The 19,001-nt window shown below is 45.0% G+C and overlaps 1 protein-coding gene across 2 annotated transcripts in view; it reads left to right on the top strand.

Annotated features, from left to right (window-relative positions):
• cpne5b (copine Vb) overlaps positions 1-19,001 on the top strand; it is a 73,261-nt gene that overhangs the window by 12,706 nt on the left and 41,554 nt on the right. Inside the window, exons 2-6 of one of the 2 annotated variants that reach the window (XM_076147282.1) lie at positions 6,043-6,083; positions 6,853-6,899; positions 10,657-10,760; positions 11,559-11,616; positions 13,105-13,181. In XM_076147282.1, the coding sequence (XP_076003397.1) occupies positions 6,043-6,083; positions 6,853-6,899; positions 10,657-10,760; positions 11,559-11,616; positions 13,105-13,181 (327 nt within the window). The remainder of the gene's footprint in view (positions 1-6,042; positions 6,084-6,852; positions 6,900-10,656; positions 10,761-11,558; positions 11,617-13,104; positions 13,182-19,001) is intronic. The other variant, XM_076147283.1, reaches the window with a different exon arrangement.

A 19,001-nucleotide genomic window follows, 5' to 3' on the forward strand; every position in this document is an offset into this window, starting at 1 on the left:
GATACAGTGAATAAAATGTGTGCGTGAGGAGTTTGGGGAGGAGGAGGAGGAGGAGGAGGAAGAGGAGGTTGCAGCCACTATGTGAGTGACTGCTGTTGACAGGTTGGTTTGAGCCGTTTGGTGATTTGTTTGCTCAGGGCCAATCAGCTGGTGCTCGCTCCACGCTGTATTCCTCCATCTAAAGTTAGTGTCCAGCCTCTGAATCCGCGTGTCAGACTGTGTGATAGATGAGCTCCAGAGATATTTGAGTGTGTAGCGTTGGCGGTAAAAGAGAGAAATGAAGACAAATGAAGAGACAGAGATGATGTATGTTTGCTGTAGGATGGTGATCTCTCACAAAGGAGCGCCGCTAATGAGTAAAGCTGCGTTTTCCCTGTGAGTTCATCTCCAGCGCTGCTCTACCCCCGTATTGCTTCACCGACAGAGATGCATCAGTGAGCCGTTCTCAAATCCAAACCTAAGAGCCCTGAAAGTTTCCCCTTATTTGCCCGTGGCTGCCAATTTATGCTGACTGGTGCACTGTCAGGGATCTCATCAGCTCAAAGTGCACGCCTTCAAAAGAGACCCGCTCGTCCCCGGAGGATGTATTCATCCTCCTCCTCTCGGCTCGCGCTTAGAGCCGGAGAGCCGAGGAACCTCCTGCAGGTTAGAGGGTGGAAGCCGTCTAATTATTGCAACTCGGTGTCAGAAGGCTGTAAATAAAGTCACAGCGCCGTCTGTGTGTCTGTCTGTGTTTGTTCTCCTGGTGAAGGAGGGGAAACTGTTTCATTCTCGGGTCTATTTCTGATCGGAATCTCTGCGGGCCTCATTCACTTTCAAGCACACATCACACACACACACGCACGCACGCACGCACGCACGCACGCACGCACGCACGCACGCACGCACGCACGCACGCACGCACGCACGCACGCACGCACGCACTCACACACACACACACACACACACACACACACACACACACACACACACACACACACACACACACACACACACACACACACACGCGCGCGCACACACACACACGCCCTCCCCCATCCCTCTTTCTTCTTTTTGATTTTTATCCTACATTCACGCTCTCTTGATTTCGGGCGAACTCCCCTGTGCGGAGACGCGCAGCACACCAAAGCTCCCGCTCCGCCGCCTTCACGCGGCTCAGATCTTTCCGTGACCTCATTTACGTGAGGGAGGACGCGTTTCAGGAAGTTAGTTTGAAACCTCCTCTGAAAGCGCTTACATAACACCGCATGCTAATCTGGTGGCTGCTTTTTAAATATTTCATGCCATGCTTGTTGTTGTGATGTTCTGCCTACTTCGCTTTTAAGTCGTATTTATGGATTTTTTATCATCGGCTGCTTTATATTTTGTATTGATTCCGTATTTTATTGATCGTCGTTGAAACATTCATCAATTTTTCACCACTGGATGGTACAAGAATACACCGTCCTTTATTTCTTCTCCCTAAATGTCCGGCAGACACTGAGCAACATGAGCATCCGACCCCACTGAACTGTGTGTGTGTGTACGTTCAATTGTATCTCATGTTGTTCAGAGCAGCTGCTTAACATCCATACTGTATTTATAGCATCATAGTATTTAAGTTTGAACAAAGAATATTTGCTTTGTCTCCAGTAAATTCATTCTCACTTGTGTTTCCTAAATAAACACCGTTGCTGCTTGGTTACTTTCTTATACCAGCGATAAAAATAAATCTAGGGAGGTCGGCGTGGATGTGTGGATGTTTAAAACGCAGAACTTTTGACAGCAGAGACGTCTTCTAGCGCTACACTCTGCCATATTCTTAGACACATCATCTTTAATCAGCTTCTCCCACACAGACAGACACACACACATCCACACACACACACACACACATACAGCTGGCTGAGTGGTTTTCTGACAAGGCCCCACAAAAACAAGAATCCAATCTATCTCCCCGTGCTTCCTCTCTTGCTTCCTCGCTCTCTAAAGCCGGGCAGACACGTACCAGTTGAGTGTACGTTTTGGATCTCCTGTTCTGAGCGGGAAAAACAAATAGTTTTCAATTGACAAGCCACTAAATGTTTGCACGTTAACAGTTTCGCCTGTTGTCTTCTCCGATACGCCTGAGTGAGGACCCTCAGGTGGCAGGAGAGTCGATCGGGGGGTGATGTGGGCTTGCACAGGTCGCACTCGGGTAGATTGCGTTGAAATCTGACCTCCGATCTATTCACAATGGGCCAAATCTGGTGTTAAACTGCCACAGTGCCCAGGTTCATCAATTAGCATCGTTCTTCTGCCATCGCAGGAACACGTGAGGGCACCGTGTGTGAACGTAGAGCCTTCACGCGTCTCTCACCTTGAGGCGCAGAAAGGAATTCAATCATTCAAACATGTCTGATGCTTTTTGCTGATAGATAAGCTCCAAACACTAACGTACAGTATAAAATAGGAAAGGTCATGTTTGCATGCAGGTTTAAATTCAAGACGAAGTGAAAGAATAGCTACCGCCTCCTTCATCTCCTCCACAGCTTTGTTTGCAGAGAGACAAAGAGCAAGCGGCCTCTTTCTTTAACACATAACTTTTCAGTCCTCTTCCTGTTTCCCTCAGTCTGATGACGAATCAGAAGCACTTCATCTCATATTTACATCCAGTTATTGTCTGCATTGTTTTACTAATACTCGTATATTAAAACTGCTTTATTCTGACGAGTCTCTGACAGGAAGCAACAATGGAGCGGAGATAAAGGGATTGCTGCGTCACATTGTGTGTTAACCTGAGTGTGTATTTGTATTGAGAGAAGGCCTGAATACAAGAAGAAAGAGTGTGTGTGTGTCCAATTTCTATCTGTATCTTTCAAACAGCCGTTGAATGCAAGCACTTTAAGCTGAAAGGCAAAGCTTTGTTGCACTCAGCTCCACTTGTTGCTGATGATGGTTTGGACTTGTGGTTTGTCCTCTGATTAAATATTATAGTTGTCAAGCTTAAGCAGCTCCAGATGATTCATCTCATTTTAATTCGGAATCTTTTGAAATACACTTTGCCTGGAACCTTGAAGTCTGCAGCTAATATTATAATCGCCTTAATTGATCAATCGCTGCTGCTTCACTAGAGTTGATTAATTTGTTGGTTTGTTCCACTATCACACAGCAGCAGCAGCAGCTACTGTCGTGTTTGTAGCTTTGAACTGTACAGATTTCCTTTATTTTCATGCTTTATTCTCATCAGATGTTTTCTTCTCAACTCGTCATTGGATGCGACTCAGGCGGTAGAAAACAGAAGCATAGCTGAGGATGTACAGCGACATAAACTACACACGGAGGTGAAACGGAGAAAGCAGCCAGCCGTGGTGTGTGTGTAGACAGCTGGTATGTCGCCATAGTGACCCGACAAGCAGAGAGAAACTGGAAGGAAATAAGCAGTGGATCCATTGTAGCCTCTGGGAGACGTAAGGAAAAGGTCAACCATGATGGAGGTGTAACTCAGACAAGGGACAAAGGGATAGAGGATGAAATCTAAAGTTACAGAGAGAGAGAGAGAGCAAGCAAGTAAACTAACAGTAGATGATTATAGTAGCTTCTGAAGCGGTTACACAGACCGACACAGAGTGAAAGAGAGGAAGCCCAAGGATGAAGAGGAGGAGGAGTAGTTGAAATAAAAAGACATATAAGGAAGATAAGTTATTCAAAGTTGAGGATATAAACTCCGAGAGGCTAAAAATGGAAATAACAAACACCCTCTTGAACAGGCAGGAGGTCTGCAGCTGTGGAAGCTAGCTGTTTATTCCCATCAGCCGCCTGTGTGTGTGTGTGTGTGTGTGTGTGTGTGTGTGCGTGCGTGCGTGCGTGCGTGCATGTGTGTGTGTGTGACTGGCAGAGCTGCCGAGGTGTGGCGGTGCAGAGATCACGCTTCATCCCGCCGCATGAAAATACAAACTAATTCACTCTGGGTTTTATTATCTTGAATATGAAAAACAGAGTGGCTCCAGTTTGTGTTTTTAGGATTAATTTGGAATAGAGTTTTAGTCATAGATTCATGAACTGCTGCATAGATACTGGATGATCTGCAAGCACAACTCCAACACACACACACACACACACTTCCAGCCTGAGCCAGAAAGTCATTAATTCAGCTTTTCCTTCACAAACCCTTTAATGTTACTTTAGTCGATAAATTACTTTTGCACATCTTAGATCCCAGACGTTTATGTGAGAAAAGCTCGACCACATATCTGAGGAACGCGAGTAACATCAAAACACAGCATAATGAGAGGTTCTCGCTGAGGTTTGACACTAATGGTCTCCAAAATGATCATCAACATGCCAAAAGTTGAACCATGAAAAAGAGAAAGTTATGACTTCAAAAGCGTCTATGGAGGTCGAGTTTAATGCAAAGCGTCACATTCAAATTGAAACGGCAGCTGTATTAGGAAATCTCAAGATTTTGGGGGAAATTTACACCGGAATGAGGTCGGTGTTGTAGCATGTTATAGATATTTGGTCTTTACTGGGTCAGTTGCCTCCAAAAATGCATGTAAAGGAAGAACACACACCATGTAGGACAGGGAGACGGTGTGTGTGTGTAAGTGAACCAGACCCTTGACTGTGACCTTTCTGGTTCTTCCTCCTCGCGTTACCAAGCCTGTAATTTTCTGTCTCCGTCCTTTGTTCTGAATCAAAGCGAGCTGAAGACGCCCGTTCACGTCTTAGTCCAGACAGGTTCTTGTACGACGGTGATCAAATATGCAAAACAGAACTTGTTGCCTTCAGGGCCAGTTTAATCACCGCTAATCAACAGCATTAGTCTGGCAGTGAATGCTACAAATTGCCGTTGCACCATAAACAGACGAGTCCAATCAACAGATGAATAAATTGAACCAAACAGGTTGGACTTGGATGCATTACTTTGCGATGAATCCTCTGGGTTGTCCGGACTCTTCATCTGTTTCCTAAAGCAACCAAACTACAGAAATCTTCCTACTTTTCAAATGTCTGACCACACATCTACACACATTAAGTGAGACAGCATGCAGGCTTTGTGGCAGGTGTGTAATCAGGGTGCTATTGTACACATTCTCACTCCTGCGGGCCGTTTGATTGTGTACTTCTCTGACTGGGTGATTGAGCTGATAGTATGTACAGTAGCACATGCTGGAGATCACATGTGTGCATGCAAGGCGTTGAAAATGTAAAGTAAACCAGGCTTTGCACTCACACGCTTATAGTTTTGGTTTCATGTTTAAGTGCTCAGACGTCCAAAACTCAATCTGTTCATGCGATAATGTTTCATGGAAATACATAAGAGCTACTTTAGCCACATAGAGTGAACGTCTTTACAGCCTACAGACTCATTGATTACAATCCAACAGAGTCTTTTAAAGGCCTAGAAAGGGGCGGAGCTTCTCAAGCATGTGATGTGATTTCTTCATAATGCAAAACTCACGTATGTGAATCTTCCCAATGATGTAATCAGATTTAGATGCGGTTAAAGCGTTAAAGCGTCCTGCTCAAGTATCACACGCTTAAAGGTTCACACATCAGACCCACAATGTCCCAGAATGCACCAAGCCTTGCTTGAATGAAACGCCCTATGAAGAAGAAGTATGAGGAAGAAATGACCTTCAGATCAACTCAATAAAACTCTACTCAAGAAAAGTTTGGGGTAACATATTTACATTGGCCTCCTGCAGGGGCGGATTAGAGCCGTGCAGTTCTGTTGTTATGTAATCGTGAGCATTCTCTGATCGTATCTGATGGTGCTGCCTCCTGAGCCCAGATTAGCTCAACCAGTCGCCGCCTGCAGAGTGAAACCCCAGTCATACACACACACACACTCACACACAAACATATTTTTGGTGACATTATGGGGACGCTGCTCAATGGGAACCCCCTGGTAGTATCCTGCTGGTCAGCGTGTTGTTGCTCAGTGTGCTCAGCATCGCCTGGTTCGTTTTGATTTAATCACTGTGACTCCCCAGACAGCAGTGTGTGTAATCATCAGCCACATGTTTCTTGCGTATTGAATAACAGTCGCTCCTCTCTCCCTCTCTCTTTCTCTAACAGGAGCCTCTTGGATAAAGACACTTTCTCCAAGTCAGATCCATGTGAGTATCAAGTTCATGTCCGTCTGTCCTGAAGGTTTGTCTGAATACTAAAGTACTGTAGTGTAGTAGATCACTGTGCTGATACTTCACTCTCTGTCTCTGCTCTCTGTCTCTGCTCTCTGTCTCTGCTCTCTGTCTGTCTCTGCTCTCTGTCTCTCTGCTCTCTGTCTGTCTCTGCTCTCTGTCTCTACTCTCTGTCTCTGCTCTCTGTCTGTCTCTGCTCTCTCTCTCTGCTCTCTGTCTGTCTCTGCTCTCTCTCTCTGCTCTCTGTTCTCTGTTATCTCTCTCTGTCTTTGCTCTCTGTTCTCTGTTATCTCTCTCTGTCTTTGCTCTCTGTCTCTCTGTTCTCTCTCTCTCTCTGCTCTCTGTCTCTTCTCTCTCTGCTCTCGCTCTCCTCTCTCTCTCTCTCTCTCTCTCTCTCTGCTTTCTCTTCTCTTCTCTCTCTCTGCTCTCTCTTCTCTCTCTCTCTGCCCTCTCTCTCCTCTTTCTCTCTCTGCTCTCTCTCTCTCTGCTCTCTCTTCCCTCTCTCCCTGTCGCTGTCTCTGCTCTCTGTCTCTGTTATCTGTTCTCTCTCTCTGTCTCTGATATCTGTATCTTCTCTCTCTCCGTCTCTCTCTCTGCTCTCTCTGTCTTCCCTCTTACCTCACCTTTTGATTTGAGCAGGCTTTATTTTGCTTGTTTGTTTACTGCTCTGTACCCAATCTTGAATTCTTTCTTTCCCTCTCTCCCTTCCTCTTCTTCTTCTCCCTCTCCCTCTTTTCTCTCACAGTGTGTGTGCTCTATACGCAAGGAGTTGAGACCAAACAGTGGAGAGAGGTGAGCACACACACAACCTGCAGAGAGAGAGAGAGGAATAAAAGAAGAAAGAATGTCTGTCCAATTAAACTTCCTCCCGCCAGTGTGTGTGTGTGTGTGTGTGTGTGTGTGTGTGTGTGTGTGTGTGTGTGAGTGACTCAGTTCAACACTATATCCCATAAATTGGAAACAACCTCTTAAAAGAACCTCCAAAAAGCATAATTCTGTTTTTGTTGCCATTGTTGGGACTCCACAGCTCATCAGGGACACATTGGACCTGTTTGTTTGTACTGCGGCTAAATTAAAAGCAAATTAACCACAAAGTTGTAGCAGGTGAGCACGTAAATTGGATATTGAATGGAAGCAGCATCACATTACTGAACAACATCTGCTCGTCTTCGTCCGTCTTCGTCTTCTCCAGCGGTGAGAAGAGAATGAAATGAGGTTTAAACTTCAGCTAAGATGTCTTACTTTACTCCTATGTTTGTTTTGATAGGACTTACAGGTATTGTGAACCAGGACTGGAGCTGATGTGTGTGTTGAGGTGCATCCGTACACACACACACAAACACACACACTGCACCTGCTTACACACACACAGACGGTTGTTGTCTTTGATATCAGCCCCCGACGTTCCGACATCATTTCTCATCCCACATCGTAATTTGTACGTGGAGCCAAACGGGCTCTCACACACACAAGTACATGCACACACACTTTGCTATCCTGCTCCATTAAGGGTGTTGATTGTATAATGGATCACAATTTCATAAATTCATATGTATTTATTCAGTCAGATGACCCTCGTCGGCTGTTTTAGCGAGTTCACCCACTCAGAGCAGATGGCTGTGTGGGCTTTCATTCAGGTTAGTTGGAGGACTGCGGGTGTGTGTCTGTGTGTGTGTGTGTGTGTGTGCGTGTGTGCCTGTGCATATTACACATTTCTTTTACCAGTTTAGCTGCGGCTGTGTAGAAGCGCCTGTTCAGGTAATGAAGTACATAAAAGAGCTCATAATGAGAGTGGAGAGATTTAAATGAAGTGAGACTTGTAAGCGACTTTTCAATCCAAATGACGACAACCAAAGACGATTTCTCTCTGTAGGGGGGCGAAGAAACCGTCATATCTGTAATTATGTCGTTCTAAGAAGCTGTGTGTGTGTGTGTGTGTGTGTGTGTGTGTGTGTGTGTGTGTGTGTGTGTGTGTGTGTGCGCCGCGGCTCCAGGTAACACACATTTTGAGGCAGATCGAATTGAACGTATCCAAACATCCGAATCAGGAAACAGGGCGACTCAGCGCAGAGTGGCTGGTAACGTCTCCTGACAGGCCCTGCAGCACGCCGCTCGCTCACCAAGCACTCGGACCCAACAGAGCGCTTGACGATGATTTCCGCCTCCTCATCAACGTGTGTGTGTGTCTGTGTGTATGTTTGTGTGTGTGCCGTGCTAGTAATCATATCAGCCATGTTTGTCTAGTAAATTCCAACATTTCCTCACATGAGTTGCGTTCACGTACCGTCTCGTTTATGCACGTACACACACACGCACACACACACGCACACACACACACACACACACACAGGCTTTCCTTCACAAGGTAACAGGATTTTGTTCCAGGTGATACCAGCTGGAGTAGACTTTAAAAGTGTTTTTTAAAGTGGTTTATTGGTGATTGGACATGTTTGACCTTTTGATTCTCTTTGTGTGTGTGTGTGTGTGTTTGGTTGTGTGTGTTTCCTCCCCGATTGTCTCATTTGCTTGCTACATCACTTGCGCCCACATGCCTGCCTGCCTGTCGATGCCCTTTGTGGCTTTGTGTGTGTGTGTGTGTGTGTGTGTGTGTGTGTGTGTGTGTGTGTGTGTGTGTGTGTGTGTGTGTGTGTGTGTGTGTGTGTGTGTGTGTGTGAGCCCTGGTTTGTGCCCTTTCTCACACAGTCACACAGTTGTGGCATTCGTTACCGTTTAAGCCCTCGACGAAGCTTTTGATTGACTTTTGTGTTTTCTTTCCCCCGTGAAGCGCGGCGACGGCAGACATGTTTGTTTGGGTCAGGAGGCTCAACATGAGGCACCTCAGCTTTCCCCCCCTTCTAACCCGCTACTCCACTCTGTCCTTCTGCGTGTTTCTGTCTCTCTGTGGGAAATTTAAACACACACACACACACAGCCAGCCAGCCAGCCTCACTTCTTTCACAAAAACCCCTCAAGTCGCAAACTGCGTCACCCACCCACACACACACACACACACATCGACTCTCTCTAACTGGCTGTGACACCATAAACCTCCACCAGCGCTCCACACAAAGCCAGGAATAAAACTCCGTGCTGGCCGAACATCGCCTGGATATAGATACGACACACATCCCAAGCTGTGTGTGTCTGTGTTTGCTCAAGGGAAGCGGTACTAAGAAAGTCTTTTTCAGGATTAAAATAAAAGAAGCTGTGATGTGTGTGTGTGTGTGTGTGTGTGTGTGTGTGTGTGTGTGTGTGTGTGTGTGTGTGTGTGTGTGTGTGTGTGTGTGTGTGTGTGTGTGTGTGTGTGTGTGTCTTGGTCAGGGATTTCATGCAGGATTCTCATTAAATTAAGCGTCTCCTGCAGCCCAGTGGTATCTAATGGACTCTGCAGCACAGTTTGCTCTGTTCCACTCAGCGGGGAAATCACATTATGGAGTCTATCTTCGCCATCAGCCGTCTTCCTCCTCACACCTCAGACCGTCGCTGCTCAGAAGTGTCCTTTCCTCCATTCCTGTGTCGTTTCCTCCATTCCTCTCAGCCAAGTGTCCTCCCCTCTTTTCCTCTCAGCCAAGTCCAGGTCCTTTGTGCGAGGATATCACATTAAGAATCTGTTTTTTAAAGGACGTATCGATCTATAAGTAAAGGGTTTGAATCATTTTGTTGTAACTGTCTTTGATGAACTGATTGAAATAGCAGTTAACTCGCTCATTGTCGATTTGGGCAGTTTGTCGATAAAATGATTGCGATCTAAAAATTCATGCGTGGAATCAAGAATAAAGATGGCCTGCAGTGTTTGTGAAGAAGAGGAGGGCAAACGCTCTCTTATATTCTGTTGTAGTCTGAATTTTGAGAGACAATTTGACCTTTTTTGCCGTTTTTGTTTCTTTTAAAACTTCTTAAACTCGTAGCTGTAATTCTGCATGACTAACATCTTCCAGGCTTGACACTGAAGTCAAACTGGAGGCTTGTGGGTCCCCAGAAGGTTTTAACACAGATAAACTTTAACTCTTCATCCTCAGAGTGTGTGTGCATGTGGTGTTTTTGGGTCTTTGCCTTCTTTCATGGCGTCTTTCCCTGGATTTGGCACGTTGGGACTGAGAAACCCACTAATTAGGAAGCCTTCATCATCTCCATGCTCACTCCCACTCCCCCTCCTTCGCCTTCCTCACCCTCTGCTCCTCTTTTTGCCCAATTTTCTTCCTCTCCACACACTTTCAGCCAATTTAGATCTCTTCTGCCTCTCTCCCAGCGCCTCTTGTTCTCTCTCCGCCTCATTCTAGTCGCAGGGGTTATCTGGGTGTAATTAATACGGACGTGTGTGTTGAGATCAAGGACCCCAGCGAGCGCAACGCTGGTTTCCTCCGCACAGCGTGTGATGGCACTGGAAAATGTTTCAGATGAGAAAGTCTGTGAAAGAAAGTAAAAGGGGGCGAAATAAAAACAGAACTCAAATGTCACCTCTGCTGTGCTTGGTGTCTTCTTCTTCTTCTCCCTCTCCTGTCACTCATCTCCCCCTTGTTAACCTCCACCTCTCTTTCTTCTGGTGTAGTTTGGCAGGACAGAGGTGATAGACAACACACTGAACCCTGACTTTGTGCGAAAGTACATCCTGGACTACTTTTTCGAGGAGAAGCAGAACCTGCGCTTTGACCTGTGAGTGATTCCCCCTTTTTTGAAGTCGCGTCCTGTTTTCACTCAGTGTTTTCTACTCCTCTTCTTTGTTTTATTTGCCTCTGCCAGCATGAAGGAGAAGAAGAAGAAGAAGAAGAAGAAGAAGAAAGAGATTGACCTCATAATTCATTTCTCTGTATAGCTTTTGATTTTCATATTCACTCATTGGATTTCATCAAGCGCTCTCTCTTGGTCTCCTCTCTCTCTCTCTCTCTCTCTCTCTCTCTCTCATCGTTCCAACTCTCAGTCCCACTTCATCACTTCCTGACAAACCAATGATATTAAAAAAGATCAATTATCAGTTACTGCAGGTCCCTTATGAATGTCATTCATCTCCATTTGTATTCAAATAAGCAAAGCGTTTCCTCTCTCTCTCCCCTCTTTCAGCAGAATGACCCACAGCACATTCTGCTTTTATAGCTTCCACCTCTTAATTCATCTCTGGGCTGGAAGAGGATTTATGGCTAAAATCAGATGTTTAATCTTTGCACGCCCCATGTGATCCATTTGTTGCTTTATGTTTGCTTGCCAATCACCACAGCTAATTAGTATGGAAGCGGAGACGATGTCCTCTGCTGCTCTTCACCAAAGACACTTAGGTGTGATAGGAGAGCAGAGATGAAGCAGATCTGCTCTTTCTGCTCTGCCTGTTGACAAATCGCCCCACTCTGTTATAAATGGTTTCCTTCCAGGGTTGCAGCAATAAAAAAACACCTTCACTTTGATGCATTTTAGGCAAAAAATACTCAAAAAGCTTTCCCCCATTCTTCTCCCTCTCAGGTATGATGTCGACTCCAAAAGCCCGGATCTCTCCAAACATGTGAGTTCACGGGGCGTAGTTGATCCTTCGAACCTCAGATAAGTAGAGGCCAGTCGCTTGAATAGAAACCTGATGAATAGAACGGCTCAAAAGACAGCCTCATGTGGGGAGAAATGTTTTCCCCTCCATCACAGACTGGTGAAACTCTATTTATCGGCGGTTTAAAGGCGTTTGTAATGGGTCGTTGCCTGCTGCACGTTATTTCCTTAATGGAAAAGCAAACCCTTTGCTTTGCCTGATTCCCAGCAGCATCCAAATACTGATCTGTAGACTTTTATGTTTGACCTCCGACGCTCTATAGCACGTCCAGTAGGTCTGTATACTCTTATATGTCTTCTATTCCCTGCAGTCTCAGCTTTAGAGGTGACAGGCATTGTGGGTAATATGTGAGAGAAGAAGAGCTTTGACCATGCAATGCTTTTAACCAATAGTTTCCATTTAAATTGCACTCTTCTGCTCTGCATGAAGGCTTTTCATGCTGCAGGTGTGAAGCTTATTACAGTAATAAATGAGAATTGCTTTTAAATAGAGAATAAATTATGAATTCTTTGGGTTTGCCATCCTGGAAACTATGGTGACAGAAAAGCATTGACGAAAAAACATTTGACTCAAAATAATCAGTCTGGTTGATTATTTAAGGTATTTGGATGACAAAGGTTTGCATTTTCACTCACTCACTTTAAGTTCACGCTTAGATCCTTCTGCTTTCTTTGGTTGGGCTTCCTTTGACCCGCCGGCTGGAGCTCCTGGTCTCCTTTCACCTTCACTTGATCTTTGAAGCAGTGCAGTTAGTGTTAGCTGGTGTATGGTGCTGTCCCCCTGGTATATGATGTGTTCTGCTGTTGTTGTTGTTATTGTTGTTGTTATCGTTGTTATCGTTGTCATTGTTGTTGCTGCTGCTGCCTGCCAACCTTTCTGGAAGCCTGCTGAACTCAACGTAGGTCCAGCATCTCCCTCTGTCTCACACTTCTCACACTGCATGGCTCTCTCTCTCTCTCTCTCTCTCTCTCTCTCTCTCTCTCTCTCTCTCTCTCTCTCTCTCTCTCTCTCTCTCTCTCTCTCTCCGTCCCTGCACTAGTGAACTTTCTCTCTCTCTGGAGGGGGAAGGACGTTAGCGATCAGGGCGATGTGGCCGAGAGCGATCGGCTCCGTCGCGATCCAGATCCTCATTCTGTTCCGCCTCTTCCATTTTAAAAACTGTACAATGTAACGTTCCACATCTACGTGAAGTGATACTAAAAGAATCCATCTTTACTGTCAGTCTTCTACTAATCTCATCACACCACATACACACCATACACACTATACACACCACACACACACACCCTGATGACTTTTGTCCGACTTTTGTCCAACTTCATCTCATTTCACGGTGAATCATCTGAGATCCAAAATGGTACGAAGGGGAAATCAGTAAGTGTGACTCTGCCACATTTCTTCACTTCTACATGCCAACCTATTTCTCCCTCCCTCCTCTCTCCTGCTTCCTTCCTTCCTAACTGGCAGGACTTTTTGGGTCAGACATTCTGCACTCTCGGAGAGATCGTTGGATCACCGGCTAGCCGACTGGAGAAACCGCTGGGGTGAGTGAGAGTCAAATCTCTGATCGTAAACGTGAGTGTGGAACTCAGTGGAGTGTTAAGAGTGTTTGGGAGCTAAATACACACCGCAATCATCACTCTGAGGTCTATTACAGGGAGTTCTTTTGCATTTCAGGTGCAGTGCAGGACAAATCTACTGCACTGGGGTTTAGATAATGTAAGAGGAATGCAGATCCTTGTGTTTGATACAATGTGGGTGTGAGTTGTGGACTAGCTGGTGATCTTTGGATCAAGTCAGCTCCTCTACATCAAGATCAGAAGGTTTCAAACTGTAGCTCAATACTTATCAGTCAACAGGCAGCGCTCTCTGTGGTCTGTTTGAGACAGAGCTGATGATTAAAGGGAAATGATGTTAAAAGAGCTAACTGCTTGATGGATTACGTGTTCGCCATTTGGTGGAGAAAACCAAGGAATTAATCTCCAGCTGTTCATAAAAACTCATCCAAATGCCAGAATTTGGGCTTGTGATCAAATGGCAACGAGAGCCTGGAGATCCTCTGCAGTCCAGACTGGGAATCCTTTGTTGTTGTGAAGGAAACAGGACGCCGCCTCAGATGAGACGAAGAGGGGAAGAGAAGAGAAGAGAAGCTGAAATAAAGGGCATGGAGATACTAAGGGGTTAAAAAAAGAAAGGGCAATAATGATGACCATGAGGGAGGGGGGGGGGGGGGGGGGGGGGGGGGGGGGGGGGGGGGGGGCATACAGAGAGAGGAGAGGAGAGGGGGAGTATCCTACAGATGTTTTCTACAGATAATTATTGTCATTAAAGAAAAGGGTGAAGCTCAGAGCCAAATTACTGAAATTACCGCTTGTCTCCTCCGTGTGTAATCTCAGGATGGTGGAGTGTCAATGTGTTAATGGGCTGTCACGTAATCCGTCTTTATACATCCATCATCATTATTCTGTTGTGTAATAATTCAGGTTGATTTAAAAAAAACGTTGCGTTCGCCAGACCAAATTTGACGAAAAAAAATCTCACGCCTGTGTCCTTTTGTAGGTGCTAATGGATGTGGGCTCTGTGGATGTATGGCCCCCCCTGGCCCCCCCTGGCACGTTCTAGTGTTTATAAAGCTTTACCTCTGCTTCATCGTTTAGGTCTTTTCATGCCGAGGCTGAAACGTGTGTTTTTGTGGTTGATTCCGCTCCGGTGTTTCTCTTTTGTTTCCATTATGTGCTGTTTTGTGTTTTGTGTGCGACTTGCGACTTTGTGCTCGTTAATGTCACAGGGAAGCATGCTGACTCCTCTGTGGACATGCAGGAACGTGCTCAGACTCCCAGATACAGTAGCAGGCTTCAACGCTTCACACATGACAGCTGACATTTCACTCAATTTCACTTTGGATGGTGTGTGAATGTGCTGCTGAGACAGACCGACGCCTTTTAAAAGTATTTCCCCCGTCACAATGCAAACCTCTGATGAGCAGCCAGTTAATCTGTGGGTTTAGAAGAGACTTTCTCCTTATCTGCTCTTACTTAAGAAGAATTTAGCGTCTGGAGTAATAAGCAGTCAGAATAAGAAAAGGATCCTTACAAAAAGAAGTTTCCATAACAGAATTTACTCCTCATTGTTAGTAGAGCTGCAAATCTCAGAACACAAAGTTTCGATGTTCTATTATGTAGAAAGAAAGAAAGTTTGCCTTTGAATAGTTTACAAGTCGACAAATAGACTAAAATTGACTAATTACTATACAATGGTTTCATTTGTTTCTCTTATTCCGTTTGCAATTCATTTCCACAGTAGTGATGAATGATAGTGCCTCTGTGGCTCAGGTCAGTGTGACGGCCTCTCTCTGAGCCGAGGGACGCCCTCAAGGCAGCGAGCGCTTTGCCTGCAGCTGCCGGTGTCCAGATACCGTGAAGAGGCACAGCAGCGTAGAGAGAAGTGAGGAAGATGAGCACATGGAGGACACGACCACAGAGCCTCTTTTCACTCACTGAGCCTTAGCCCACACGCGCGCACACGCACACACACACACACACAGTGATGCACCGCTCTTGTAGATGTGCCACCCAGTGCAGTTTGTTTTCCTGCTTGGTTATTAATGAAGAGTGATTCATATACGTTTGCTTGGAAATGTCGAGCCATTCGTCTATACTTTGCTCAGCAAGTGAGAATGTGTGGCTTCCCACTCTCTCTCTCTCTCTCTCTGCTTTTTATATTGTAACCCCCCTTATAGTAAACTATATAACATATCACACACCGTCCATTTCACATCTCTAACATGCTTATCTGCTTCTTCCCGTGCAATGATCTATAATTGCTGCACCTTGTATGTATGTGTGTAGTCTTTATCCTTCTTCTCCCCTTTCTATCTTTAATCATCCTGAAATTGCAGCTTGTTTATGCTGCTGCCTTTGTGGTTATGATTACGAAGAGAGAGAGAGAGAGAGAGAGAGAGAGAGAGAGAGAGAGAGACAGAGAGAGAGAGAGAGAGAGAGAGAGAGAGAGAGAGAGAGAGAGAGAGAGAGCTGCTGGCTTATATGGGAACATGGTAACTAATATATATGTGCACAACAAATGTTTGTAAATTGCAGAAAGTAATCAAGCAATCCTGCATTTCCAGCTTTGGCCACTATGTCAAAATCCCTCCACAGCATGGTGCAAGGGCTGTGATGAGATAGCGGCGCCCTCAGTATCGACTGAAGGTGAAGGTAGCTGTTAGTTTGTGCCTGCTGGAGTACAAATCTGTAATTAACATCGTCTGCTAATCAATGTGTCTATGTTTGTCTGTCTGTGTGTGTGTGTGTGTGTGTGTGTGTGTGTGTGTGTGTGTGTGTGTGTGTGTGTGTGTGTGTGTGTGTGTGTGTGTGTGTGTGTGTGTGTGTGTGTGTGTGTGTGTAAAGCCTGTTGTCTGTCTTTGTTTAGGGCTCATATTATTTATGGATCTCTTTGAGGCCACTCAAGCACACAACAAAGGCAAACACAGGCACCGGTGTAATCTTGGATTCATTTCTCATTTGTGTGTTCATACGTGTGAGCAGAGTGTCACAGAGTCGTGCATGTATAGATAAGAGGCCCTCATAAATGTTTTACGGTCACTGGCTTATTTATTTTAACAACTTGTCATTTTCACTCAGGCGATAAGTGCGGTGTTATTGAGATCAGACAGCTTTGGTTATCTGGTCCTCAGCAGATGAAAGAAGCTCTAATACTGAGGCGACAACACAAACGCACCTGAGACGTCGTGTGTGCAAACGCCACCCAAGACATTTGTTTCATCTCAGCATCAAAGGTTCCTTGCTTAGTTGCTTTATGTTGATATTCTTCAGATATTAGACCGAACTCATTGCTTTTAAGAGATTCAAAATCTGTTCCCATATACATTAACATATAGAGAGAGAATTCCAGCTGACACATTACAGTGACTAAGCTCACTGTGTTATGTGTGCACAGATCTGGTTAATGCGGAAAATGTGTTTGTTGAAATCAGAATTTATTTACATGCTATTATGATATTATAGATATTAAAAGTACTGTAGATACTCGATAAGGTCCCATGACTCTGGAAATATTGTATTCTAATGTACTCTAATGTCCTCTAATCTAATCTAATCTAATAATATTTTCTTCAAGTAAACTATTAGTGTATATATTCAAATGCAGTCAGCAGAAGGCTGTGTGCGTGTGTATGTGTGTGTGTGTGTGTCGTGGGGGGGGCGGTATGGAATTATCTCAACATCCGACCAGTTAATTGTGTTGCTGTAGCGTTGCAACAAACAATGTGTTTACAGGAGTGGGAAATGAATAGAGGCGAGGATCCTCAGGTTTATGCTGCGCTGACAACGGATAACAAGCGAGCGAGGCAGACGAGAGCAAATTTGTAAGTCATTTGCTAAATGGCTGATATGGTGGAGAGGTCTGAATGCAAACAGTTTGATTAGCAGCTAATATCCTGATTCATGTGGATCCTCGTTCGTTTCTTTGAAAAGAAAGGACAAATAGACGCGAGAAGCTTCTACGGCTTCAGAAACGATTCTGCCTTTTAAGCGCTTTGCCTCTAATGCCTGTTTACTTGAGATATTTATTTTGCAGCAGAATCTTCCTTCCATTCCAAGGATTAGGGTGGTGAAGCAGCTGAAACTGAAGCGACAAAATGGGGAACAGAATGGAGAACATAAATATTTCATGATATAAAGTTCCCTTCCAGCACATTTGCATTTTATTTCCTTCATTAGCTTCTAAAGCTTTTCAATCAGTCTTACTCTTACAGGTCAATTTAGTTGTCTTGAGACGTAAATCTTTGAGTAATTATCCATCCTAGTCTTCTGCCTTCTGTGCCCTTGGTGACATTTTAGTCATTAATTGTTTCACTCTGTTTATTTGAATCTTTTATGAACACCTGAAAGCACTCTGAGAGCAGCACAACAGCACTAATGCAGACAGGAGATCACAGGTTAGGACAGCATAGAAGGGCCGTCTAACAAGATCCTGAGGAATAAAAGAGGGAGCAGCCTCGTCAGGGCCAAACGATGGAGTAGAGTGAATTTTTGATGCCTTTATTTACGCCTTTATTCCGGGGAGGTTTGACTGCACACACACTCGTTTCTGCAATGCGTCCCCACCTGCACTTACGAGCATCCTGGGACCATAAACACAGCAGATTTCAGCCAATGGCTACGGAGCAGCTCCACTGCAGCAGATGGGGGTTAAACAGCTTGCTCAAGGGCGCTGACGATTAGACATGAAGCCAGATGAGGGGAGCTGCAGTCATTCACTCTGGGTTTCCTCCAGTTGGCTTAGAGAAACTGGCTACATTAAGACGCATGCTTTGATTTCCACTAAATGTCAAGCTTTCCTAATATACAACAACACAACCAACCCAGTGTTTAAGGAGACTGTACAGTGCTGTTTACGTTTTTATCGCAGCCATATAATATTACCAATTCAGACAATGGGTTGTGAAACGTTCGGGGTTAATGCAGTGCCTGAACACAGCACATCGGATAGACGGAAATACATCAATAGACAGGAGGAAGCTGATGGGAGATGGGGGAGCGGTGTGGAAAGTGTGTTTGAGCATTCTGTGCCTTTTTCCTCTTTCGCTTTTTCCCCCGAATGTCAATGTAAATTACTGGAGAGACGTAGCGAGATGGGAGGAAATCATTTGCGAATGTGAAAAGAGGTGTGTGTGTGTGTGTGTGTGTGTGTGTGTGTGTGTGTGGAGAGGTAAGGACACCCGGCAGGGTATGATGACAAACCGAGCACGACACTGCAGTCTGCCTCTGTCTCTAACAGTTGGCCCCAGGCGCCGCCGGGTGAAGTGACAGCTCGGATGTTTGCGACCGTAGCGTGAGAGCTTTCGGGCCAAAATCCAAATTCTATTCATATCGCATGTGTGGGTATGAAAATCTGTAGCTGCGGTTTGTTAAAGGTGAATAGTATTAGTATGCTGTTGGTGTTGGATCCTGTAGGATCATGATATAGAGAGAGATGGGGGATGACATCATCTGCAAACGGCTGTGTTTTTGGGTATTTATGTTTGTTAATCGATGCTTTTCTCCTTTTCTTTGTGAACTTCTTTGTGCTGCACTGTAATGAATCCACAGTCTTTGCTACAGAGATGCATGAGTGCGAGATTCACACACACTGTTAGAAGCTGTGAACTTAACTGTGATAGTTGCCATGGTAAGGTAATCGCTGTAAGAATCTTTTTTCATTTGAAATTAAGCTCACCTTTCGTTTGAGCCTGTTATGCCTCTTGTGTTTCTTTGAGACGGAGCTTTTACAGCATTTACATCCTGTAGATGTACATTAGTATCTGCGGGTCTGAAGCTTTTAAGCAAACTCTTTGTAAGTGGCTC

This window comes from Genypterus blacodes, unplaced genomic scaffold (assembly GCF_046128005.1).
Source record: "Genypterus blacodes isolate CSIRO-AG114 ecotype Tasmania unplaced genomic scaffold, CSIRO-AGI_Gbla_v1 ptg000037l_1, whole genome shotgun sequence".
Taxonomy (NCBI): Eukaryota; Metazoa; Chordata; class Actinopteri; order Ophidiiformes; family Ophidiidae; genus Genypterus; species Genypterus blacodes.